The sequence below is a fragment of the Microtus oregoni genome, unplaced genomic scaffold (genome assembly GCF_018167655.1).
Source record: "Microtus oregoni isolate MIOR12 unplaced genomic scaffold, Mior012 000023F_ref0000262, whole genome shotgun sequence".
Lineage (NCBI taxonomy): Eukaryota > Metazoa > Chordata > Mammalia > Rodentia > Cricetidae > Microtus > Microtus oregoni.
The window spans coordinates 1,338,347-1,364,079 of NW_024543082.1; the positions used below are offsets into that span (position 1 = coordinate 1,338,347).

General features: G+C 44.4%; 1 protein-coding gene and 1 pseudogene across 1 annotated transcript in view; one reads left to right on the forward strand and one right to left on the reverse strand.

Annotated features, from left to right (window-relative positions):
* Senp5 (SUMO specific peptidase 5) overlaps nt 1-24,747 on the reverse strand; it is a 38,884-nt gene extending 14,137 nt beyond the window's left edge. The window contains exons 1-5 of the mRNA XM_041673038.1: nt 24,597-24,747; nt 7,734-9,258; nt 3,534-3,639; nt 3,272-3,410; nt 3,041-3,088 (exon numbers count right to left, since the gene is read on the reverse strand). Of these exons, the coding sequence (XP_041528972.1) occupies nt 3,041-3,088; nt 3,272-3,410; nt 3,534-3,639; nt 7,734-9,228 (1,788 nt within the window). The 5' untranslated portion in view covers nt 9,229-9,258; nt 24,597-24,747. The remainder of the gene's footprint in view (nt 1-3,040; nt 3,089-3,271; nt 3,411-3,533; nt 3,640-7,733; nt 9,259-24,596) is intronic.
* Nucleotides 15,232-16,053, forward strand: LOC121461771 (annotated as a pseudogene).
* Nucleotides 24,748-25,733: the final 986 nt, after the last annotated feature.

A 25,733-nucleotide genomic window follows, 5' to 3' on the forward strand; every position in this document is an offset into this window, starting at 1 on the left:
GCAAGGCTACATAGAGACCCTGTCTCAAAAACAAAAAGAGAAGAAAAATCAAGGCCTAGCTTAATTGGAAGAGTCCTTGCCTCAGAGGCACACAACCCTGAATTTGATCTCTAGGACCACAAAAACTGGGTATGGCAGCACACACCTGTAATCTTAACATGTAGAAGGTAGAGACAGGATGATCAGAAGTTCAAAACCATCCTTAGCTATAGCAGAGTTTGAGGTCAGTCCAAGTTACATGAGATTCTCTCTCAAAAGTACAGAAATAAGGGAGGAAAGGAGGCAGGAAGAAGGAAGGAAGGAAGGAAGGAAGGAAGGAAGGAAGGAAGGAAGGAGGAAGGTCAAGAGGAAGAAAATATATTACACAGTAAACAGAAGAGTCTATTCCAAATTTTTATTAACATTATTGTTAGCATCCCGTTAAATCCCAGCACTCGGGAGGCAGAGGCAGAAAGATCTCAATGAGTTCAAGGCCAGCCTGGTCTATAGAGCGAGTTCCAGGACAGCCAGGGCTACACAGAGAGACCCTGTTCAAAATAAATAAATAAATAAATAAACAAGCAAAAGGAAATAATGATTACTTTAAACTCCAGCGTGGAAATTATGAAATTACCCAATCTGAAGTGTGAGGATTTTTGGAGATTCCTCTCCAGTAACTATGAACACCTTCCTTTCCTTTCTCTTTTCCTTTCCTTTTCTTCTTTTGGGGTTTTCTTTCTTTCTTTTTCTTTTTGGTTTTTCGAGACAGGGTTCTCTGTGTAACAGCCTGGAACTCGATCTGTAGACCAGGCTGGCCTCTAACTCACTCACAGAGATCCACCTGCTTCTGCCTCCAAGGGCTGGGATTAAAGGGGTGCACAATCATTTCTATCTACAAGATTACCTTGGCCAAATGAAAGAGCAGGTCTACCGTGCTAAGCTTAGCTCTCTGTTTTACAGTGGTTTCTGCTCATCTGGGGAAGCTCACACTTATTACAGTTGTTGCCCTTCACTTGGTGCTAGAGACTGAACACAGGCTCTGTGTCTAGCACAGAAGAGCCCGATCACTGAGCTGGAGCTCTAGTCCCCGCTAACTTTAACTCTCTTTCTAGGATAGAACTGTCCACCCCCTGGGTGCTTGTGAATCTCAGGGTGTGGTCACCAGACCAGAATAATCACATCACCTGGGAATGTGAAAATCAAAATTCTTAGGCCCAGCTAAGACCTAGTAAAGCTGGAACTCCAGGGTAGGTCACAGTAGCCTGCTTTCAAATGCCTTCAGGTTAAATCTAAAGCAAATTCTTTTAATGCAACCTGGGCATAGTGGCTCTTCTCTTTACTCCTAGCACTGGAGAAGATGAAGCAGGAAGATCCCAAGTCCAACACTAATCTGGGGCAGTGAAAACTGTCTAAAAAAAAAAAAAAGCTAAGAGGCATAGGAGGCAGAAGCAAGTGGATCTCTGAGTTTGAGGCAAGCCTGGTCTATATAGTGAGCTCTGTCTCAAAATAAGAAACAAAGAAAAAAGAATTGAGTGCATCAGGGTACATCTATAACCCCAGCATTTCAGCAGTGGCAGATAAAATGGCCTTAGGTTCAATGCCAATTGACCTATAATAGTGAGTTCCAGACCAGCCAAAGATTTAATGGCAAGACCCTGTCACAAAAAACAAAACAAGTGCCAATATCATTCCCTGCCAACATGATGAACGTTCCTAAGATCCACCAGACATTCTGCAAGAAATGTGGCAAGCACCAACCCCACGAAGTGACCCACAGTACAAGGGTAGGAAAAGCGGCGTTATGACAGGAAACAGAGGCTGTGGTGGGCAGACTAAGCTTATTTTCCACAAAAAGGTAAAACTACAAAGAAGACTATGCTGAGACTGGAGTGTGCTAGCTGATTGCAGATCCAAGAGGATGCTGGCTAGTAAGAGATGCAAACAGTTTTAACTGGGGGGCAATAAGAAGAGGAAGAGCCAAGTGGTTCAGTTCTAAGCTGATCTTGTTATGAAGATGACAAAATCATGAACTTTAAGAGAAAAAAATCCAAAACAAAGAACCATTCTGCTGTTATTAGATTTTTTAATAGATTAATTTATTAAGAACTATTTATATTATTTATTTATTTTGGGGGGCAGAATTTGTCTGTATATCTCTGGCTATGCTGGGACTCAGACAAGATCCCTCTGCCTCTGCCTCTGGTACTCAGAAGTCAAAAGAGGGCACCAGATCTCCTGAACCTGGAACTGTAGACAGTTGGAAGCCACTATGTGGGTGCTAGGAATTAAACCCAAGTTCCTTGGGAAAGAAAAGTGCACTTAACCATCTCTCTAACCCCAAGACCAAGTTTTATTTAAAATCTATAACTCCTGTTGAAGATACCTTTAAAAAGAAGAAGAAGAAGTAGTAGTAGTAGTAGTAGTAGTAGTAGTAGTAGTAAGCTCCATTTGGGTGAGTTTCTCTGTGCAATACCACAATAACTTTGTCCTGGAACTCACTCTGTAGACCAGGCTGGCCTTGAACTCACAGAGATCACCTGCCTCTGCCTCCCGAGTGCTGAGATTTAAGGCATGAGCCACCACCACCCGAAAGGACACTGATTTTTTTTCTTAAGCAAAAAATTTCTCAAATAAAAAAAAAAAACAGAGATAGAAAAAAGAAAAAAAAGGAAAAAACAGAGATAGAAAAAAGAAAAAAAGGAAAAAAAGAGATAGAAAAAAGGAAAAAAAATTTTCTCGCTTTCTCTTTCTCCCTTCCACCCTCCCTCTCCTGAAACAAGGTCTTATGTAGTCCACAGTGGCCTCAAGTTTGCTATGAACCCAAGCATGATTTTGAACTTCTGACCCTCCTGCCTCTGCCTCCCAAAGTGCTGGGATAAAAGGTGGTGTATAACTGCACCCAGGTTAAGCAAAAATAATGATCGAAAATATGGCAAAGTCTAAAATGCAGAGTCAAGATATAATCCAACCCATTTAATCTAAAGAATACAGACAATTACATACTGTTTAAAAGCAAAAAAAAAAAAAAAAAAAAAAAAAAAAAAAAAAAAAAGGAACTTACTTTGTCTGGGACTGCATCCATTATCAGCTCACCATACATATTAATGACCTGTAAAATTGAAACCCGCTGATTAGTCCTGTAAGTTCTGACCATCCTGCGTTGATAGTAGTGAAGGTAGTAAAACCTGAGTCAGACTATTTTTAAAGAAAAATGGAAAGCCAACCCAAAAGGTATGTTTTACTGGCCAACATCTTGTGCAAGTTTCTACCCTGAAAACTACAAGGCACTAACCTGGTCATTCAACCAATTCTGACCATCCAGGGTCGCCAGGTCATCCATGTCGAGCATGTGCTTATTGTAGAAGATGCGGAAGTTGCACTTTTGATGTCTGGCCCGGTAGTTTGTTATTTCTCTATTGATAAATGATTTTCTAAAACAGGTTTTGAAAGAAAAGGTTAAATGCATTTTTCAACGTATAATTATTTCTTTTCTCTTAAGGGAAAAGTCATTTTTGGCAGTAACTACGGGCTTAACTTTTACATCACTGACATACCTATTAGAAAAGTCTTCATTAAAGACATCTTTTAATCTCCCAAGGACATCTTTTTCACTGAGTGGGACCAAACTTCCATACTTTTTCATAACCTCATCTAGGAATCCTTACATAAAGGAAAAAGAAAAACATGGGAAATTTTCAGCAAAGTTGTTCTCATAGCATGTAACACATCTAATAGAGCACACAACAAAAACACAGTAACGCCATTTAAAACAGAAGGCTAGAGCTGGACCCTGCTAGAGCTGGGCCCTTTGCCATTGCAACTCACAAATGCTCAAACTGCCACTTCACACTGGGTTTTCATGGTTTCAGCTGATCTTAACCCAAAGCTGTGCCAACAGTTTGGGGAGTGGTTTTCTTTTTTTGAAGCCAGGGTCCATCCATATAGAACAGAGGTTGGGTCTAAACCTCATCAGCCTCCTTACATGCTATGGTCACAGGTGTGTGCCACCATGTCCAGCTCATACTGTATTTTTAAACTCCTGACACTTAGAGGGCTTGTCAAGACTAAAGAGAGACATTTCCATAGTGTGATCTTGAAACCTGTGGTTCAGCTAGTGGAAAGGCTGAGCCAATGACTGACCACTGGGGCACAGGAATTCTGGGATAGCCAGGTGTGGCTTGAATAAGAATGACAGGCTACAGGGGGTGTGGCCTTGTTGGAGGAAGGGTATCACTGGGGGTGGGTTTTGAGGTTTCAAATGCTCATGTCAAGCAGTGTCAAGCAGATGTACAACTTTCACCTATTTCTCCAGTACTGTGTCTGCCTGTGTGCTACTAAGCTCCCCATCATAACAGACTAAACCTCTAAAATGTAAGCCCCTATTAAATGCTTTCTTTTATAAGTTACCTTGGCCATGGTCTCACTTCACAGCAATAGAACGGTGACTAAGACAACAGGGTAGCATAACAAGATGTTATCTCTTAGACAGGACGGGGAACGGAGGGAAGAGGATGAGAACAAACCATCTGGTTAAATATGCCTAGGGAACCCTAGTAGTTAATTTCTTTAAAAACAAAACCAAACAAACAACAGAAATGAAAAAAAAAACCTTTAAAATCGGTTAAGACCATCATCCCTGTATTACTTCAATTCAGTCATTGTTAACGCAACACAGAATCCGTCTCGGTGGCATATGCCTGCAATCCCATCTTGAGACAGCAACGGTAGGAGGACCGTAGCAAGTCTGAGGGCAGCTCCATCCACACAGCAGAGCAAACCTACTACTCACAAGGCTTGAATAGCCCCGTGAGGGGAGGGAGGCTTGACTGGGTAACTGAGCAAGGCCTTTCCCTCTGTGGCCTAGGCTGGCCTAAGACCTCCCAACAACCTCCAGCAGCAGCTGGGATTATACACCAGGCCAGGCTCTAGAGAGACCTGGTTTACAACAGGGATTTTTAAAAAAACAATTTTTATTATTTACTTAGCTGTGGTATAAAAGTTTTTCCAACAGAGCTACATCTACAACAATTTCAAAAGGGATTTTAGCCAGATTATAAGGCCGTCTGCCGTCAACTGATGTATATATTAATTTAATGGTTTCAATCATGGCCACTGAGCAAAGTCTCCAGTAAAAAAAAAAACCAACATTGCTTGTAAACAGCTAACAAAGAAGCTGAGGAAGGCTCAGGGGCTCACAAAGGGATGTGCTGAGAAGGAAGAGCCATGGCCTGCCAGGCTGACAGCTGATCTGGACTATGATGGGAAAACCGTAACCAGCTCCTTCTGTAGCTCCAAACCATGGTTTCTGCTAGGCTGTCAATTCAAAATGGAAAGAACTCTGCTGCACAGAGAAAGATGAAGACCCTGTATTTCCTCCTGTTCAGCTCCCACCAGAGTGGCTCCCAACTTTCTGGGAACCCAACTCAGGGCCCCAGACATGCTGGACAAACCACAGAATGTACCTCAGCCCTTTATTCCTTATTTTTATTCCATTCGTTCATTCGCTGTGTGTGTGTGTCTGTACAGTAAGGCACACCTGCCAAAAGCACACAAACAGAGGTCAAAGGACAGCACGTGGGAGATGGTTCTCAGGTCATTAGGCCTGGCAGCAAGTGCCTTCACCTTTTACCCACTGAGCCATTTTCCCAGCCCAGCCCTAGGTTTTTTAAATCATTACCTCTGATTCTTCACCCAAGTCTGTTGGAGGTTCTAAGAATAAAGCACACAACATTTTAAAATTTTTTGTTTTTGTTATGTATAAGGGTGTTTTTTCTGCTTATGTCTGTGTACTACATGTGTGCCTAATGCCTAAGGAGGCCAGAGCAGGGTGTCAGATCCTCTGGAACTGGAATTACAGATGGTTGTGAGCTGTCATTTTGGGTCTCTGCCTAAGCCAGGTCTGTTAATCATAGAGCTATTTCTCCAGCCTCAAGAGTATTTATGTCTGCTGTATTCCCAGTCTTTGTATTTTAATAGCTATCTTGTTTCTACACAGGGGTCTTAGTCTACATGAAAGAATGGAGAAATCAGGAAACCTTAATATTTTGAAAGATTGCATCGAATAGGTAGAAAGAGAGTACGAACTCCACAAAGCTGTCCTCTGACCTTCACAGGGAACATTGAGGAAGAGTGAGTAGAGAGAATATAAGGGCCACAGGGTGGGAAGAAGAGCTGTGATATGCTGTCTTCTGGACACATCATGACCATTGCACCCATGAGCTCACGGCAGCTATGGTCACCAGCACAAGGCCAACCAACAAAATCAGTCAACATCCCAACAGCACTGTCCAATTAGGACTCAGTGGGGACGGATGGAAGGAGCAAGGAGGGAAAAGAGGGATGTGTTAGGGGTGCCAGGGAGAGAAAGTTGGGGTTACATATGATCAAGTTACACTGTATAACACCAGGCGTGGTGGCTCACATCTTTAATTTCAGCATTTGGGAGACAGAGTCTGGAGCAGATTCTTTTAAGAACTGTGTAATCTGGGCATGGTGGCTATTGCCTCTTAATACCATTAATACCAGCACCAGAGAAGATGAGACAGGATGATGCCAAGTCCAAAGTAAATCTGGGATGCACAGTGAAAGAAGAAGAAGAAGAAGAAGAAGAAGAAGAAGAAGAAGAAGAAGAAGAAGAAGAAGAAGAAGAAGAAGAAGAAGGGGGAGGAGGAGGAGGAGGAGGAGGAGGAGGAGGAGGAGGAGGAGGAGGAGGCGGCCAGCACTTGGAAGGCAGATGGATCTCTGTGAGTTCAAGGATAGCCTGGTATACATAGCAAATTCCAGGACAGTCAGAGAGATACAGTAAAACCCCAACTAAAGGAAAAAAGATCCACTGTATACAGATATGGAACTGTCAAAGAAATAATAAATAATACTCAGTTAAGAAGAAAAAAGAAACAACAACAAAAACTTTAAAATTTGTCTAAACAACAAACAATGTTGTGGCACTAAAGAATGTTATATTCTGGGAGTGACAATCCTTGGCAATTACAATTAATTTGGCATCTTTATATCTAAACTGATATGGTGGTCCATGGAAGCAGAGATCATTGTATTCTGCTTGTTCCTATATTCATAGATACCAGAATTCTGACTGGTATACAAGAGCTTCTCATATATTAATAAAAGAGAAACAATCCTAAGGAGAACTAGGTAAAGAAAAACTATGTACCAATCAAATGCAGCCAAAGTCATCAGGCTGGGTAGAGCTCAGTTGACAGAATGTCTGCCTCGCATGCACAAGGCCCTGCGTTCAATCCACAGCCCCATATAAATCACGTACGGTGATAACATACCTGTAATCCAGCACTTGAGAGCATCACGAATTCAGTCATCCTCGACTGCATGCAAGTTTGAGGCCAGACTGATTTTACCTAAGATTCTGTCTAAAAACAAAGACCTGATCTTATAAAATTCTCATCTGTAATCTGTATGACTGACTGGTAAAACTTAGGTTTAAAAGGTAATTTGGCCATTCTCTTAAACTGTTTGAATATCAACATTCTTTTACCAGCAATTTCAATAACAATTTAACTTACAGAAACAATTGTGTACAAAAGTTCATTGAACCCTCATAGCAAAATCAATCCAAGTGTCCATCAGCAAACCGAGAAGGGAGCTAAGCAACATCTCCATAAGGGAGCAGTGTAAAAGGCACCACGAACATCCAATGGCCTCCAGGGAAAGCCATGTGTGGGAGGGTGAACCAAGACTTCTGGGAAGGATAATGGAGGGCAACAAAGAACAGTGCATACCGGAGAGGCAGGCTGACAGCTGCTCATCATCCACGGGAGAAGCCTTCTGACTGCCCTTGCCACCCGCCATTTGGTTTTCTGCTTTGAGTTCACTGCACACCAAGGGGGCATCCAGGGGACTTTTACAGTAAGGGTGGTCCAGCAGTTTAGAACTAAGGATGTTCTGCTTGACAGACCCATCCTCCTCCATCTGGAAGTGCTCGTTCTGAGGAGGCTCTTCAGACACAGGCCCATCCACAGCACCCACAGATGCGTCTGCTCCAGACACCGGCAGTCTTACCCTGTCGTCACTGACAGCACTTGTCCCACTCTCCTGACCCAGAGTCGGAACCGCTCTTTCCGTTTCCGAAGTGAGCTTGTTACTAGGAGGATGTTCTGTTAAAGGGATCTCGTGAATTTGCTCTGTACACTCCCACTTAGGAGAAGAGGGTGATTGGTCCCAGGCGTATGTGGTAGAGCCATTCTGTTGCTCAGGGAAGGCTTCATCTACATTGCGCTCCTTGTCCAAGAAAGGGCTTTCTTTAGTGTGACCATCAGGCACATGCAAGTTCTTTCCCTTCACCACGGCACTGCCATCCATGTCTGTAAGGTATGGCTGACACTGACAAGGGTCCTCAGGTTCTGGGGAAGGGACCGGGCTGCAACTGCCAGCCTCAGTGTTATCCCTACGGTTCTCTTGATGGTCCCCAGCAACCTTCTGTACCCAGCTCCTCTGGGCTTTTTTTAGCTTGCAAACTCTGTTTTTCGTTCTGAAGTGCTGGGATCTGAAAATCCTATACCGAAATCTAATCATGGATAATTTCTCATGCATCATAAGAGACACTTTGACTCTTCGATGTTGATTAAGTTGGAACTTTTTCGGAATCAAGGGTTTCCCATTCCTGTGGTGCTCTAGCCCTTGGTAGCAGCCATAACAGACACGCTTTCTATGTTTGTTCAAGACCACAATCTTGCTGCTCTCACCTGGACTCTGGCTCTCCCCATTGAACTTCATGGGAAAGTCTGAAGCCTGTGGGCCTGTCCTAGGTTTGTGACCACTGGTCTTACCTAAGACAGTATGTGTTGACAAGCTAGTGACTGCCGTCAGGAGCCTTTTCTCTCTGCAGTATCCATGGTCCAAGTTCTTTGCTGATGACAGTAACTTATCTGCTTGGAGTTTCAGGAAGCTCCTTGAGGAAGAAAGGAAGTGCTTGGTGTCCTTCCTGCTCACTTTGGCATACAAAGTGCTACCATTCTGAGCAGCCACTCCAGACCTGGCCTTTGCACAAAGTGGCACATCCTGAATCCATGACTTCTGGATGTGAGGACCCTTCTTACTACACTGGAAATGCCTCAGCTGTTGACCCCAAACAACCGGCCTTCCCAGCTTAGCTTTCAGAAAGCACAAGTTTTGAGGAAAATAGAACTTCTTAAAGCTTCCAAACCCAGTATTCCATTTCTCAGAAAAGGCTAAGTGAATTCCTTTTTTCCATAGAATTTTCTTCTGTTTTTTCATTTTTCTGATGCATAATGAGAACTGATGTACCTAAACAGAAAAAAATGTAAAGTTAGATTTCACTGTAAATATGCCATAAAGACATATCACAGCTAAGATCAGAAAAAATGAAAAAGAACATATGCGGGGGCTGGAGAGATGGCTCAGAGGTTAAGAGCACTGCCTGCTCTTCCAAAGGTCCTGAGTTCAATTCCCGGCAACCACATGGTGGCTCACAACCATCTGGAATGAGGTCTGGTACCCTCTTCTGGTCTGCGGTCATACACACAGACAGAATATTGTATACATAATAAATAAATAAATATTTAAAAAAAAAAGAAAAAGAACATATGCATTCCAATTTATTCTATCAGTCATAAAGAAATCCTACCTGACTGAAGGGCCCACTGCAAGGAGAAAAGGAAAGAAAAAAGACATGAACATTTAACAAGCCCTATTTTCTTTACACCTGCCTCTGATGAGGACATTTCAAGAACTGTCAGGGTACGGTCACACATGCCTTTAACACCAGCACTGGGGAAGCTGTGGCCAGGTGGACCTCAATCTCGAGTTGTAGACCAGTCTCTTCTACATAGTGAGTTCTAGGTCAATCAGTGCTGTATAGTGAGTGACACCTTTAACAAAAAACCACTGGTCGGTGGTGGTACACACCTTTAATCCCAACACTTGGGAGGCAGAAGCAGGCGAATCTCAGCAAGTTCGAGACCAGCTGGTCTACATAAAAAGTTCCAGGACAGCCAGGGCTACACAGAGAAACTCTGTCTCGAAAAAACAAAACAAAACAAAACAAAAAAAAAAAACTTGCCAGGCAGCGGTTAGTGATGCATGCCTTTAATTCCAACACTCAGGAGGCAAAGGCAGACAGATCTCTGAGTTAGAGGCCAGCCTGGTCTACAGAGCTAGTTCCAGGACGGCCAGGACTACACAAAGAAACCCTGTCTCAAAAAACAAAGCAAAAACCAAAACTTCTTAGTATATACCAGTTTTTGTGATTTATTTTTATTTTATGTGCTTGAGTATGTGGCTGCATGTATGTAGGTGCACCACTCACATGCCTACTGCCTGAGGAGGTCAGAACAGGATGTTGGACCCCCTGGAACTGTGATTATGGATGGCTGTAAGCTACCATGTGGGTGCCTAGAATTGAACCTGGGTCCTCTGCAAAAGCAACAGGTGTTTTTAACTGCTGAGTCTCTTCAGCCCGCTGCAGCAGAATCAGAAGAGAATTTCTGAGTTTTTAGCACTGGAGCCACCTTGCTAGGCACAGAGTTTGTTTCTCATTAGCTAAGTGACTTGAAGCATGTCATTCAGATTCTGTGAAAGACAGTATGGGAGAAGCACCAAATACCACTTCAGACAGATTCATATCAGCTTATTTATAATTTGCCAACAGGAAAACAACTTTTGCCGGTAATTTTTTTTGTATTTGTTTATTTATTATGTATACACTATTCTATCTATATGCCTGAAGGCCAGAAGAGGGTGCCAGACCTCTTTACAGATGGTTGTGAGCCACCATGTGGTTGCTGGGAATTGAACTCAGGACCTTTGGAAGAGCAGGTAATGCTCTTAACCACTGAGCCATCTCTCCAGCCCCTTGCCGGCAATTTTTTTTAAAGATTTATTTATTTATGTATACAACATTCCTTCCATGTCTGCCTGCATGCCAGAAGAGGACACCAGATCTCATTACAGATGGTTGTGAGCCACCATGTGGTTGCTGGGAATTAACTCAGCTGGAAGAGCAATCAATGAGTGTTCTTAACCTCTCGAGCCATCTCTCCAGCCCCTGGCAATTTTTTTTCAAAGGGAAAGTTATCTTTGGTCCACATAGCCATCAACCTCAGGAGACCAGGCTCCACTTCCACAAGTCAGAGTCTGTCTGTAAGGAACAGCACCTCGCCAGCTGCTCTCACCCAGTTACACTGGCTCTCAAGTGACTATAAGAGCCACAGACAAACACACACACACACACACACACACAGAGAGAGAGAGAGAGAGAAAGAGAGAGAGAGAGAGAGAGAGAGAGAGAGAGAGAGAATATGCCAGGAACAGCTGACAGAGGTGAGCAGTGAGCAGGATGAATGAAAACCAGACACAACGCTACAACAGTCAGTGCCAGCCTAGCCTGCAAAGGGCCTCTGTTCAATGAACAAGACACTGGGGCTGGAGACAGAGCACTTGCCCAGCCTGCACAAAGCCCTGGATTCAATCCTCAGAACCACATAAAACCATTAGTCATGAAGACGCACATGCATAATCAACTCTAACCCTCAGGAAATGAGGTAGAAAGATCAGCTCAAGGTCTGTAGGAGAAAGGTCATCAATCTTACACAGCTATGCACCCTGAAAGCTACAACCTACCAGGCAAGATGTGCCTGGAGCAACAAGCAACAGTGGCACAAAGGTTATGTGGACACCAACCAATTCCAGTGAGATCTGAGGCTTGCCCCCACAGAAAGGTATTCACACCTGGCACTATAAACCCCAGGGCTGGGCAGGTGACAAGCCCTACAAGTAGTAGAGCTCTGACGAAAGGACATGGGATCACAATGCCTTCTGGGTATTTATGTCTATACCCACAGATTGGTTGGTGCTGCTCTGTACGGAGTCAGCAGCAGTTAATACAGACTCATAGCTGAGCAAAGCGGTATAAACACGTGACTCGAATGCTTGGCTCTAAAAGGGACATCGGTAGCGTATATACCCTGCGAGGCTCAGGGAACAAGGAAGAAGGGACAAGAATGAAGAGCGCAAGATAAAATGCTGTGGACCGCTATTGTGTGGGTGTGACCCGGCTGCTGTGCCCACGAACTCACGGCAGCGATGGCTGTCTACTGAGTGCTGTACCCAGGAACTCACGGCAGCGATGGCTGTCTACTGAGTCTGTGCCCAGGAACTCACGGCAGCGATGGCTGTCTACTGAGGACTTGTACAAGACTGGGCCCAGCAACATTCCATCATGGAGGGCTCACCTACTCTTCCCTGAGGAGCTCTAGACAATCAAAGGTTACTGGGGGAGAGGGAATCATATTCTTCAGTAGAGTAGCCACTGGCTAAGTTATTCTTTCTCAAGTAATAACCCGTCACTCATGCTCCCGCAAGCAACAACTAAATGTAGTGGGACACCAGAAAAAGAGAGAGTGGTTGCACACTTTTAATCCCAGCAGAGGCAGGTGGATCTCTGTGAGTTCAAGGTCAGCCTGCTCAGCAGAGCTAGTTCCAAGATGGCCAGGGCTACAAAGAGAAACCCTTCCTCTTATATTTTTGGTTGTGAGCCTAGCCTTTAACGGCCAAGCCATCTCTTCAGCCCAAGAAACCCTTTCTCAAAAGTCAAAAAGAGGAGAGAGAGATGAAGTAGGAGGTGGGCTTGTAGGCGAGAAAGGGTTCTATGAGGGGGGATAATAGAATGAGAGATGAATACAGTCAAAGTATACTGTATTTATGTATATAAAACTGTGAAACAAGTAAATAAAGGAAGAGGAGGGAAGGGTCCAGGTCATCCTCAGCCACACGAGTTCTAAGTCAGCCTGGGGTATATAGCCTGTCTCAAAAAACGAGCCAAACACATGATTTCAGAAGTTAATGATATCTCGTATTACTAAAAGTTCTGTAGACACTAGCCACCGTGAGAGGAGTGGAAGAAACGACACATGATACACTATGAACCAGAAACCAACAGATAACGTGGAATGCAAGTTTGCTAACAATGTAGTAAGAAAAGGTTCCCATCTTCTCCACTCCCCCATACACATTATCCGTCCCCCTCTTGTGTGATTTTTTTGAGACAAGGGTTTCTCTGTAGCCCTGGCTGTCCTGTAACTAGCTCTGTAAACAGATTGGTCTCAAACTCAGATCCGCCTGCCTCTGCTGGCCCTAGTGCTGGGATTAAAGATGTGCGCATCAACTGCCAAGCCTCAATGTTACCTTTCTATACATCACTTTCCTGTGAGGAAAACACATGGAGGGCTAAATATATGTTTACCTTGGTCTCTTCTCCAAAGCCCAATGATACATTCAACACTGGACTGGGGAGGGGCAAGATCTTTCTAAATTACTCAGGCTGGCCTTGAATTAGCAAGCCTACTGCCTCTGCTTCACAGATGCTGGAATTACATGTGTGCGCCACTATGCTCAGCTAAAGATTTTGTGCATGTGTGTTTGGGTGGTTTTTCCTCTGTGTAACAACCCTGGCTGTCCTGGAATTCGCCCTATAGAATAGGCTGGCCTGGAACTCAAAGAGATTCACCAGCCCCAAGTGCTGGAATTAAAGGCATGTGCCGCCACCACCTCCTGGCTGGAAGTTAGATTTTAAAAAGGCAAAACCCGCCGGGCGATGGTGGCGCACGCCTTTAATCCCAGCACTCGGGAGGCAGAGGTAGGCGGATCTCTGTGAGTTCGAGACCAGCCTGGTCTAGAGAGCTAGTTCCAGGACAGGCTCCAAAGCCACAGAGAAACCCTGTCTCGAAAAACCAAAAAATAAATAAATAAATAAATAAAAAGGCAAAACCCCACTAGGTACGCATATCCTCCGATAATCCTAGCAGCCAGGGGACTGAGGCATGGCTCACAAGTTAAAGGCCAGCTTTGGTGATTTACAATGAGACCCTGTCAAAAATAACATGTGCGTGATGAGTGAGTAAAAGCCCCACAGACAAAGATAATGAAAGAAGATCAATAAAACCTGTAAAAGAAACAGTCACACTAGGTGGTATACACTTTTAATCTCAGCAGAGACTAGAGGGTCTCCAAGTTCAAATCTTTAATGAGTTCAGGCCAGCCTGGTCTACATAACAAGTTCCAGGTCAGTTAAGGCCACACAGCAAAACCTTGTTTCAAAAAACAAAAAGCAGATGAATGAGTAACACACTCAGCAGGTCAGAAAGGGCAATGCCCTGAAGTAAGCTACATGACCTCAGAAAGGTCCCAAATTAGAGGAAACAAATACCTATGAAGGTTAGGAATATGGACAGCTGAAAAAGGAAGGTCCCAGGAAGTCTGAAGAGGAAGTTACACCCCAGATCCTCCCTCCTGCCCTGAGAGAGAAGCTGTTCCCTTTCTTGGCGAAGATAAATCAGGAAAGCACAGTGCAGAGCAAGCTGAGAGGAATGAGTTCACGCTGTGGACTTGCCCTCCTCACCAACACTTTATAAGGATACACTGTCAATGAGACAATTCCTATCAGGACAAGAGAGGTCATTTAAAGATTGTAGATATTTAATACTCCCCTAGAAGGCCAAACAATTATTCTCCAGTGTATTCTGACATCAAAGAAATGCACTGTCCCTTTCGTCCCTAAGAATAGAAATTTAACCTTCAAAAAGGGTAAAATAGGGCTGGAGAGATTGCTCAGCAATTAAGAGAACTGGCTGTTCTCCTAGAGGGCCCAAGTATAATTCCCAGCACCCACACGGCAGCTCACAACTGTCTGTAATGCCAAGATGTGACACCAATACACATAAAATAAAAATAAATGTTTTTTTAAAAAATGGTAAAACAGATATTCTGTAAGGCCAGTTTGAAGGAGAATGATACAGTCAGTAAGAAGCACTCTTTTCAACTCATCCTCTGAGACTGTGGCAATCACTGGTTCATCCTCCAGAAAAGTTGGTTAGTTTGTAAGAAAATCCATAAGTCAACACACAGATATTCCCTCCACGTCGGAGCCCCAGCTAGCCCACTTCATTGACTTTTCAGAATGTGATATGACGTTTCTTCTAATAAAGACCAGCCATGCATTTCCATCAACTAACACACTAACAAACACAAAGTGATGGCCACCACAAAGATTAAGAGCCTGGAAAATACAATCAATGAAAAATTCTATAAAAAGCTGGGTGGTGCCTTTAATCCCAGCCCTCAGGAGGCAGAAGCAGGCAGATCTCTGTGTTCAAGGCCAGCCTGGTCTACAGAGTGAGTTCCAGGACAGCCAGAACTACAGAGAAACCCTGTCTCTGAAAAACTATATATATGCTGCTGCTTCTGGAAAACACTAACTGGTGGATGACGCCAGTGCAGCAGGAGGGCCCGGAGGACCCAGGGGCCCAGGATTAGGAGGCCGTGGTGGCTCCAGGAGGATTCGGCCACGGTTGTGGTCACTCGTGGTTGTGGTTGCAGGGCTGAAGACAAGGAGTGGATTTCCTTCACCAAGCTGAGCCGCCTGGTTAAGGACATGAAAATCAAGTAGAGAAGATCTACCTGTTCTCCCTGCCCATTAAGGAATCAGAGATTACTGATTTTTTTTTTCCTGGGAGCTTCCCTAAAGGATGAGGTTCTAAAGATCATGCCAGTGCAGAAGCAGACTAGGGCAGACCAGAAGACCAGGTTCAAGGCTTTCGTCGCTATTGGGGACTACAGCGGTCACGTAGGTCTCGGTGTCAAGTGCTCCAAGGTGGTAGCCACTGCCATCCGAGGGGCCATCATCTTGGCCAAACTTTCCATTGTCCCTGTGCGGAGAGGCTACTGGGGGAAAAAGATTGGCAAGCCCCACACTGTTCCGTGCAAAGTGACAGGCCGCTGTGGCTCTGTGTTGGTGCGTCTCATCCCTGCGCCCAGAGGCACTGACATAGTCTCCGCTCCTGTGCCCAAGAAGCTACTGAGGATGACTGCTGCACATCAGCCAGGGCTGCACTGCCACCCTGGGCAACTTTGCTAAGGCCACCTTTGATGCCATCTCTAAGACCTACAGCTACCTGACCCCCGACCTCTGGAAAGAGACTATGTTCACCAAGTCTCCTTATCAGGAATTCACTGACCATCTTGTGAAAACCCACACCAGAGTCTCTGTTCAGAGGACCCAGGGCTCCAGCCGTGGCTGTCACATAAGGGTTTTTATACAAGAAAAATAAAAGTGAATTAAGTCTGTTAAAAGAAAAAACTATATATACACACACAAAAAACTTAACAAAGTCATGACATATAAAGTGCTAATATTGCTAATACATATGTAGCGGCGTAAACGAATGCAGTCATTAAGAGTCCGTAGGCGATCTCTCCTAATTTGTGCTTTTTGTGTCTTAAATTTTTGCAAACCTATTTTATAACCTAAATAATTAACAGAATCTCCCTTCTGAATCTTTTCAGGAGCTAATTGCAATCCCCATTTAGGTAAAAATATCTTTATTTCTTCAAACAGTCTATTCAAGGTATCCATGTTTGAATCGGATAACAAGATGTCGTCCATGTAATGGTATACTATAGATTTGGGAAATTTCTTGCATATTATTTGCAATGGTTGGTTCACAAAATATTGGCACAGGGAGGGGCTATTTAACATACCCTGGGGGAGAACGGTCCAGTGGTATCTCCTCGAAGGTTGAGAATTGTTGGTGTATAAGTAGGCACTGTGAAGGCAAATTTTTCTCTATCTTCTTTTTGCAAAGGTATAGTGAAAAAACAATCCTTTAAATCAATAACTATGAGAGGCCATCCTTTTGGTAATAAAGAGGGCAAAGGAATTCCAGATTGCAGAGGGCCCATAGGTTGAATAACCTTGTTGATGGCCCTGAGATCTGTCACCATTCTCCATTTACCTGATTTTTTCTTAACCACAAATACAGGAGAATTCCAAGGGCTGGTAGATTCTTCTATATGTCCAGCATCTAATTGTTCTTGTACCAGCTGTTCTAAAGCCTGTAACTTTTCCTCAGCTAAAGGCCATTGCTTTGTCCATATTGGTTTCTCAGTCAACCATTTTAGAGGCAAGGCTGTTGGTATCTCTGAAGGGACATCAATTGCTTGTTCTTGTACAGCCCGAATGGCCGGTTTTCTCCGTTTGTAATATCTTTTAATATTATTCTCAGAAATGTAGGCTCTAGATTTAGCAGGAATGTTAATTTCGGTATTCCATTGTTGTAATAGGTCACGACCCCATAAATTCATTGCGATATTGGCTACATATGGCTTTAATTTTCCTATTTGTCCCTCTGGCCCTATACATTCAACCCATCTCGTGCTCTGCCTTACTCGAGATAGGGTTCCAATTCCCAGGAGCTGAACATTTACATTCTGAAGAGGCCAATACGGATGCCAAGATTCTGGGGTAATGATACTTACATCAGCACCTGTGTCCAGCAGGCCAGTAATAAAAATGCCATTTACACACACTCTCAGTTTAGGTCTTTGATCATTTATAGAAGTTTGCCAAAACACACGTAACTTATCTTTCTGATCATTATTGCTTGTAACAGTAGGCATGGGGCTTCCTAATTGTCCTGATGAGGCACGTTCTCTGCAGAAACTGGATATGACTGAACCATGTTTGCCATGGGGGCCTGTGAGGCCCCCCTCTCACGTTTCCCGGCTGTATCAGGTTGCCTTGTCTATCTCTTGTAGACCTGCATTCATTCGTCCAATGTCTGCCCTTTCCACATCTTCTACATAAACCTGAAGGCTGAGTCCTCCTATTTCTGTTATTTCTAGAAGATGCATTATTATTATTATTATTTCTGAAAGATGCATTATTATTATTATTATTTCTGAAAATCCGTTGTCTACAATTCCTTTTCATATGACCCATTTTTCCACAATTAAAACATTTGGTATTCTGGTGTCTCCTTTTACCCTTGGAAATTGCTTCTTCTACCCATGCTTCAGTGCCATAATCAAATGTATCAACATTGAGTGTATGCAAGACCCATTCTTCCAAAGGCGCTGATCTGAGCTTTAAAGGACCCAAAATCCTTTTGCATTCCACATTTGCATTTTCATAAGCCAAAGACTCAATCATTATACGTCTTGCTTCTGGGTCAGATATTCCTATTTGTACAGCCTTAGTTAATCTTTGTAAAAAGTCACTAAAGGGTTCTCTCTGACCCTGTTTAACTCTGACAAATGATTCCATTCTCTGTCCTGGGTCTTGTACCCTGTCCCAAGCCCTTAAGGCTGCTGTAGTACACATGGAGAGTGTGTTTTCATCCAAATTAGCTTATTCCTGAGGATCGGAAAAGAGCCCTTCACCTAGAATTTGATCTAGGGAAATGTCAATTCCCTTTGCTTTTTCCTGCTGTTCTAAGAGTCTAGCCTCTTGCCTGAATAAGCATTTCCATTTCAATTGAGGTCCACTCTCGAGTACCGCAGAGCTCAGCTGGAGCCAGTCTGAGGGGGTTGCTCTGCTTGTCGTGGCCCAAGATCTTAGCATCTCTTTAACAAAAGAGGCTTGCATCCCAAAAGTCATGACAGCCTGTTTTATTTCCTTGAGATCATTCATACGCACAGGCTCCCATGTATCCTCCTTGATGACCCTAGGGTTTTTGGAACCAATCACCTTCTCTGTTGTTATTACTGGAAAGGCAGGTAGAGCTGTAGGTAGAGCTTTGTGGAAATTGTCCCGGAGAGACTTACCCACAGATGTAGTTAAAATTTGCCTTTCTACCCTTTGCTCTTCCTCATCAGAATTTAGAAATTCCTCAATCTTTTCAATTCTATTCACCATTGCCTTCTGCAATGTCTGAATCTCCTGTCCAGAATTATGTTCCAAAGCCTTCATTGAGGATTCTAAAGTATGAAGTTTGTCCGTTAGAGATAACATCTCATCTTTGGACATAATTTTTATGGCATAAACCGTGCCTTCTTGTATTGACAATCTTTCCGTCAATCTGTCATAAGCTTTAGACAAAATCCGATTGTCACATTCAGCAGTTTTGATTCTCTCAGTTAATGTTTCATTTCCTACAGAAAGGGACTGAATCTTATGGTCCAGATCAGCTGTTCCCTCTTCCATAGTAATGAATTTCTCCTTAACATCAGCCTGAAGAACTTCAACCTGATTCTTGAGAAGATTGTTATCAGCCTGGAGAACTTCAAACTGATTCTCAAAAAGATTGTTATCAGTCTGGAGAACTTCAACCTGATTCTTGAGAAGATTGTTATCAGCCTGGAGAACTTCAAACTGATTCTTGAGAAGATTGTTATCAGCCTGGAGAACTTCAAACTGATTCTTGAGAAGATTGTTGTCATTCTCAATTGTTTTTAAGCGTTCAATCTCTACCTTAAGAATCCTGGATTCGTCTTGTAAAGACTTTATCATATTTCTATTATCAAACCATTTGGTGCCAATGAAAACTACGAATCCCAGAAGGATCCATATATGTGGGGTGATAGACACCTCTTGTAAAATCTCCCACATGGTACAATTAAAAAAATCATTAAATTCTTGAACAGTAATGTGTTCAGACATTTTATTTATAAAAGAAAATTTTTTTACCTGCAATGATCGGTTCCTGCCAGTGGTGGTCTCTGTGTTTTTGGAGCCTGTCCTAGAACTAGCTCTTGTAGACCAGGCTGGCCTTGAACTCACAGAGATCCGCCTGTCTCTGCCTCCCAAGTGCTGGGATTGAAGGCGTGCACTACCAAGGCCTGGCAGGCCTCAAACTTGTGATCCTCCTGCCTCTGCCTCCTTCAGCAAATCCTACCGGCGTGCGCCACCACAACCGGCCAAGTCACTTTGTAACAGACCAAATCTGACACTGTGGCAGCTTTTGTTGCAAAACCGCAAGTACTTGAGCTTCTGCTAATTCAGGCAGTGGGGTTCCGCTGCAAAACTTAGCCAAGGCAGGCAGAATGGGCCTGTGTCGCCAAGTGTGTCTCGGACTCGGCACTGGGGCCGGAGTCACGAACTGAAAAACATCACCCGGGAGGGTGCTGTGTTAGCTAGCGGGCTACCCGCTTGAGTCGGGGGCAAAATAGCCCGACGTTGGACGCCAAAATGTAGCGGCGTAAACGGATGCAGACAGATTGTAAGAATATATATATTTTTTTTTGTTTTTTTTTGTTTTTTTTTTGTTTTGGTTTTTCGAGACAGGAAGAATATATATATTTTTAATTTAGAAATAGACTTACGTTCCCGCGGAGACCAGGAAAGCAGAAGAGAGCTCGGAGCTTGCTCGCCAAATTTATAGGCAGACATTAGCCCGAGGCGAACACGCCCCTTAAGGGGCGGGACTTATCCCTACATACATAAAGAACTCTTAAATTAAGAAATAAAAGACAAAAAGCTTGATAACCTAATGAGAAAAAATATATAAGGAGGCAATTCATAAATAAAATTTTCTAAATAGCCCTTAAACATAGAAAAACAGTAAGACAGTCTCCTGGAGATCTCCAGTTACTTTCTTGACAGCTGGGTATATCTCTAGCCAAAAGATACTTTGTTTCCAAGGTACTACTTTGTAGCCAAGACCTACCTCAAATATGCAATCCTCCTGCTTCTGCCACCTGACTAAAAAAGGCATTTTCAAACTTTGCTGATGGAATTCCAAACTGACGTACTCATTTTGGAAGAGAATTTGGTTAAGATTTCATAAATTCCACAGAAGTATTTATCCTTTGATCTGGCAACCTTTAAGCAACCTGAACAGAAAACGCAGCTAGGACAATGACAAGGCAAAGACAATGTTGCAACAAGAGCATGGTTGAATAAACTAGTTTATCTACAGGTTGAATGAAGCTTCAACGGGGCAAGGATTCCTTCAGCAACCAGCTTGCAGTGATTTACAGGATCCATCCTTAGATGAAGGCAAAGTTCAGATGAGTTCCAAAGGAGGGAGGGGCAAGAAATGATGAGGGAAGGGCTGTTTCTCTGTATGTCTTTTTCTGCCAGTCTGGCTTTAGACAAACCTAATGCTTCACATCTTAAATGAACCTGGCATGCTTGCTTTTCCCCTCTACAAAACTGGAGATTAAACCAGGGCCTCGTGAATGCCCAGCAGGCGGCTTCACCACTGTGTTGTATCTCTTAGCCCCTGTATTTCAAATGATTAATACAACTACACCACAAAAGGAGAAAATTAACAGACAACTTCAGAAAACAGTATTTGGACAACATGCTCGAGCGCTAAAGAAAGACAAAGTGTGCATACAGATATTGCACAGTGCACAGCAAATCTGTCTTTTCATACAAGTAGGAGTCAATTCTGATATTATTGGTATCCTGAGGTTGAGCAAATAAATAAAATATGCTGTGGATAATTAAAGCTGGACTTTCCACCACTAGAGAAACAATGAAGCATGAAATGATGAGAGAAAAACTGGAGGTACCACTATGAGCTCAGAGTTTAATGCAGATACAGATATGGCAATGTACATACACAGATAAATATTTCTTGACTGTCAATGAAGCAACACAATCCCAGTAAAAAGTAAGCACCCTAACAACCAGACCTTGGTTTCAAAAGAAACGGTAGCACAGTGACTCAAACTTGAAATTCCAGCCCTCTGGAGGCCGAGACAGGAGCACAAGGAAATCAATGCCATCAATGGTCACACAGTCCAGTGGGAGGCCAGCCTGAACCTATGAACCTGAAATGTCACTGTGGTGCCAGAACATACACATAAATACTCTGTGATTGAGAGACAGAGAGACACACAGAGAAGGTTTCACTATGTAGTCTTGGCTGGCCTGAAACCTGCTATGTAGACCATGCTGACCTCGAATTCACAGAGATTAGCTTGCTTCTGCCTCTGGAGTGCTGGGATTAAAGGCATGTATCACTATGCCCCATATAATTTTAAAGGGTAACAAAACAGGTAGAAGAGACATCTTCTTTATACATAATTTCAAATAAAAAAAATATAGAATGAACAGGATATGGTGACGCACACCTTTAATCCCAGCACTGGAGTGTAGAGGCAGGTGGATCTCTTGAGTTTGAGGCCAGCCTGGTCTACAAAGTAAGTTCCAGGACAGTTAGGACTATTACACAGAGAAACCTTGCCCCAAAAAAACAAACACAAAAACAGGATGAATGGGAAAAATAGAAAAGAATAAGATCTGCTAAGAACTGACTGCCCACGTCCCAGGTGTAGCTACCCCTCCTACAGTCCAAGTACTCAGAAGGCTGAGGCAGATGGGTCACAAGTAGCCAGACTCTCAGGTCTCAGAAAAAAAGAAAAAGAAAAAAGGCGGAGTGGGGGTTGGGGGTGTAGAGGCTGGGAGATGCCTCAGTGGGAAAAATGCTTGCCACCTGTTGGGGACTGCAGACCCTCAGACCCTGAATTTTCTATGACCCCTTGCCTGCCAGAGTAAACAACCTGTTTTCCCGGGCTTGCAGCTGCTCTGGGCATGAGACCCTCATGAGTTCCTGATGGTAGGGGAGTGGTTTCTGGTGGGCTTGCAGCTGAAAAATCCTGAGAGCTAGGGCATGCCCATTAGTCAAAGACAGCCCTATATAAGCTGCCCAGGAACACAATAAAATTAGCATTCATGTTTCAAAGATGGCGCGTGTCTGTCTGTCTGTCTGTCTCTGTGTGTTTCAATCTCCAGCCCCTTGCTGGAGGTGCCACACTACCTGATTTTGGGTCCCCAGGACCCACATAAAAACTGAGCACAACACATTCCTATAATCCCAGAACTGGGTAGTAGCAGAAGACAGATCCCTAGAGCTTGATGGTCAACCAGCCAGCCAAATGGGCAGTTCACATTCAATGAGAGATTCTGTCTCAATACATAGAGTGCAGAACGGTCCAGGAAGAGACCCCACACAGGTTAGCGCAGCCACACCCCACTTGACTAGAAACTAGAAAGCAATGGAGAAATGCCTTCGAGGCTTCAAAGTTTTGACAGAAAATTATTTAACAAGAGAATTTTAGGCCCGCCTAAGAACTAATGATTGAAAAGGGAAAAAGGTTTTCAGACAGGTGATTTATCAAAGTATATACCTCCCATATACCTTTCTCAAAGAGTCCACAAGATAAGAAGTACCAGGACAAAATCAGGGAGTAAACCAAAAAGACATGGGAACCAGGCTCAGTGCTTGCCTAGCATGTGTGATGCTTTGGGTTCATTCAAATAATAACGATAATAATAGTAAAATTAAAGGTGGGAGAGAAAGGCAAAAGTTACTATGAAAACTGAAATGGAAAGGCAGGGTGGATGGCTCAGTGGTGAAGAGTACATGTTCTACCCCCAGCACTCACACAGTGCCTCACAATCACCCATAACACTAGTTCCAGGGGATCCAACGCCCTCTTCTGCTCCCCATAGGCGCCAAACAAGATGTGGTGCAGACATGCAGGCAAAATATGCATGTACGCTTTTTTAATATAAAAGATGGGGGGGGGCAACAGAGAAAAGCAAGCCGGGCGGTGGTGGCGCACGCCTTTAATCCCAGCACTCAGGAGGCAGAAGCGGGCGGATTTCTGTGAGTTCGAGGCCAGCCTGGTCTACAAGAGCTAGTTCCAGGACAGGCTCCAAAGCAACACAGAGAAACCCTGTCTCGAAAAAAAAATAATAATAATAATAAAAAGAGAGAGAAAGGATGTATAAACTGGGCTTGTAATCCCAACATTTGGGAGATGATAACTGAGATGGGGATAACTGTAAATTCAAGGCCAGCATTATCTACACAGCAAACTGCCTTCCAGCCTGAGCCACATATGGTATGTTTTAGGAGCAGAGTATCGGGAATCCGAGATATAGGAGCAAAGGACTCCTAAATAGGACGAAACATAAATGAGGCATCTCCCAGGTCTTCTCTCAAAGCCCAGAGCACAAATGCTATCTCCGAATGGGAGAAACTGATGACTTATCCTTATACCAGTGCTGTGCTCTATCGATAAGCACAAGCATCTGAGTGACTAGCTTTCTTGGATGCTGCACACTCAAAGCACAGATTGCAGCGAAGTTCCAACCACACAAGATCCTGGTATCTCTCCTGGCACCCTTCTCGATACTAAGCTTATTCTGGACAAAAGGCAAAAAGCATAATCAGGAATGTACCATGTGCCCTGAATATTCTTAAATGGCGTTTTAACCAGAGCCTCAAAAAAATGTCATTCAATTATTCCAACTAATTTGTACAGGTATAAGAACACGCCTACGTTCTGGCGGTGAGTTAATACCAAATAGCAGACTAGCGCTTCAATTCAGCTTCTCCGGACTCTTAAGTACAAACTCCCATGACCTTTCAGCATCTCACTTTCCCCAACAGAATGGCCTCACAGTGGAAATCGGGGTTAATACTGCCCAGCCCAGATAGAATAAAAAAGTAGCCTCCCACCAACCTAAAGCCCAAGAGTGCCATGCATAAGCGTGGTGGGAAGGAACCAAAGCAAGCAGCAAGCAGAGCTGTCGGATAAACTCAAACCCCTCGACTTCCGTAAGGCAGGAGCTGGGAGCCTGACAGCGATCTACAGGCAAAGCGTCCCCTGGCTTCGGAAGGAGCGGCCCGGGGAGCGGGTTTTCTAGCTGTCTGATCTCAAGGCTCTGGCTACAGAGGAAGAAGGGCCGCGGTCCCCGGAGACCAGCGCCCACTAGGCGGCCTGCGATGCGGCCGTGGGGAAGTGTGCGAGCCTCGGGCGGCGCTGAGCTGGCGTGGGGAAGGGCTGGTCAGCAGCGCCGCGGACGCCGGGGCTGCCCCGCTCTCGCTTACCTAGGTGCTTGGCTCCCGGCACCTAACCCGCTGCCTGGACGAACGCTGCGGCCACCGGGACCGCTGCCTCGCCCACGCCCACACCCGGAGAAGCCCGACCAGCCACCGGGACTCCGGCCTGCTCGCGGCCGGTGGGGCTGCCGAGCTTCCTGCCAGCAGCTGCGCTATACCGGCGCCCGCTTTCCGCGTCACCTCCTCCTCCCTTGCCCTTCCGCCAGGAGCTCCGCCCACGCCCTGTGCGAAGGGCGTGGCCAGAGACGGCTGCTTTTAGAAACGCTGGTGTGCTTCTGCTCCCGGCGTGGGTCGGCAACGGAGGATCTGGAGGAACTGCAATCTCGTGTTGGCCCAGGCCCCTCAAGGCAGGTTTCCGACTTCCGGCCATCAGCTCCCTTCAAGCTTTTGCCGTCAGAAAGGCTAAAACAAACCTGGTGGTGGTGGCGCGGTGGCGCGTGCCTTTAATTCCAGCACTTGGGAAGCAAAGGCAGGCGGATCTTAGTTCGAGGCCACCCTGCTCTACAAAGTGAATTCCAGGACAGCCGGGACTGTTACAAAAAGAAACCCTAACTCGAAAAAAAACAGAAAAAGAAAAGAAAAAAGAAAGACTAAAACAGACCACAGCCGATGTACGATCCACTGAGCCCTCGCACTCTCGCTCTGGAGGGGCGCAGGCTTTCCCACTCTACTTTCCCTGTTGATCTTTAGCCCCTAGTAATGTAACTTCTTTAACATCTCCCCAGGAGGGCAGGTCCTCCAATTCGATGGTAATTGGCCTACCAGAACTCAGAAAGTTTACAATAAAATTTCTCTTTCTGGTGGGTGCGTCAGCAATCACCCAATGTACTGTTTCTTTGTTTTTGTTTTTTTTTTGTTTTGTTTTGTTTTTTTTTTTTTGGTGTACTGTTTCTTTAAAGAGAGTCTCAGTGTGCAGCACTGACTAGCTTTGGACTCGACCCTCGGCCTCAGCCTCGTAAGCGCTACGATGGATGGATTACCGGTGTGCACCACCTTATGCAATGGTCGCGGAAATCCTTCTAGAATAAGCACTCCAATACTAATGAGAGAGGAAGAGGGGGAGGTGTCCCTGTAAACCTAAACCGGGACTGCTTCGGAAAGGTTCCGATCCCGAGGCCAGACTGT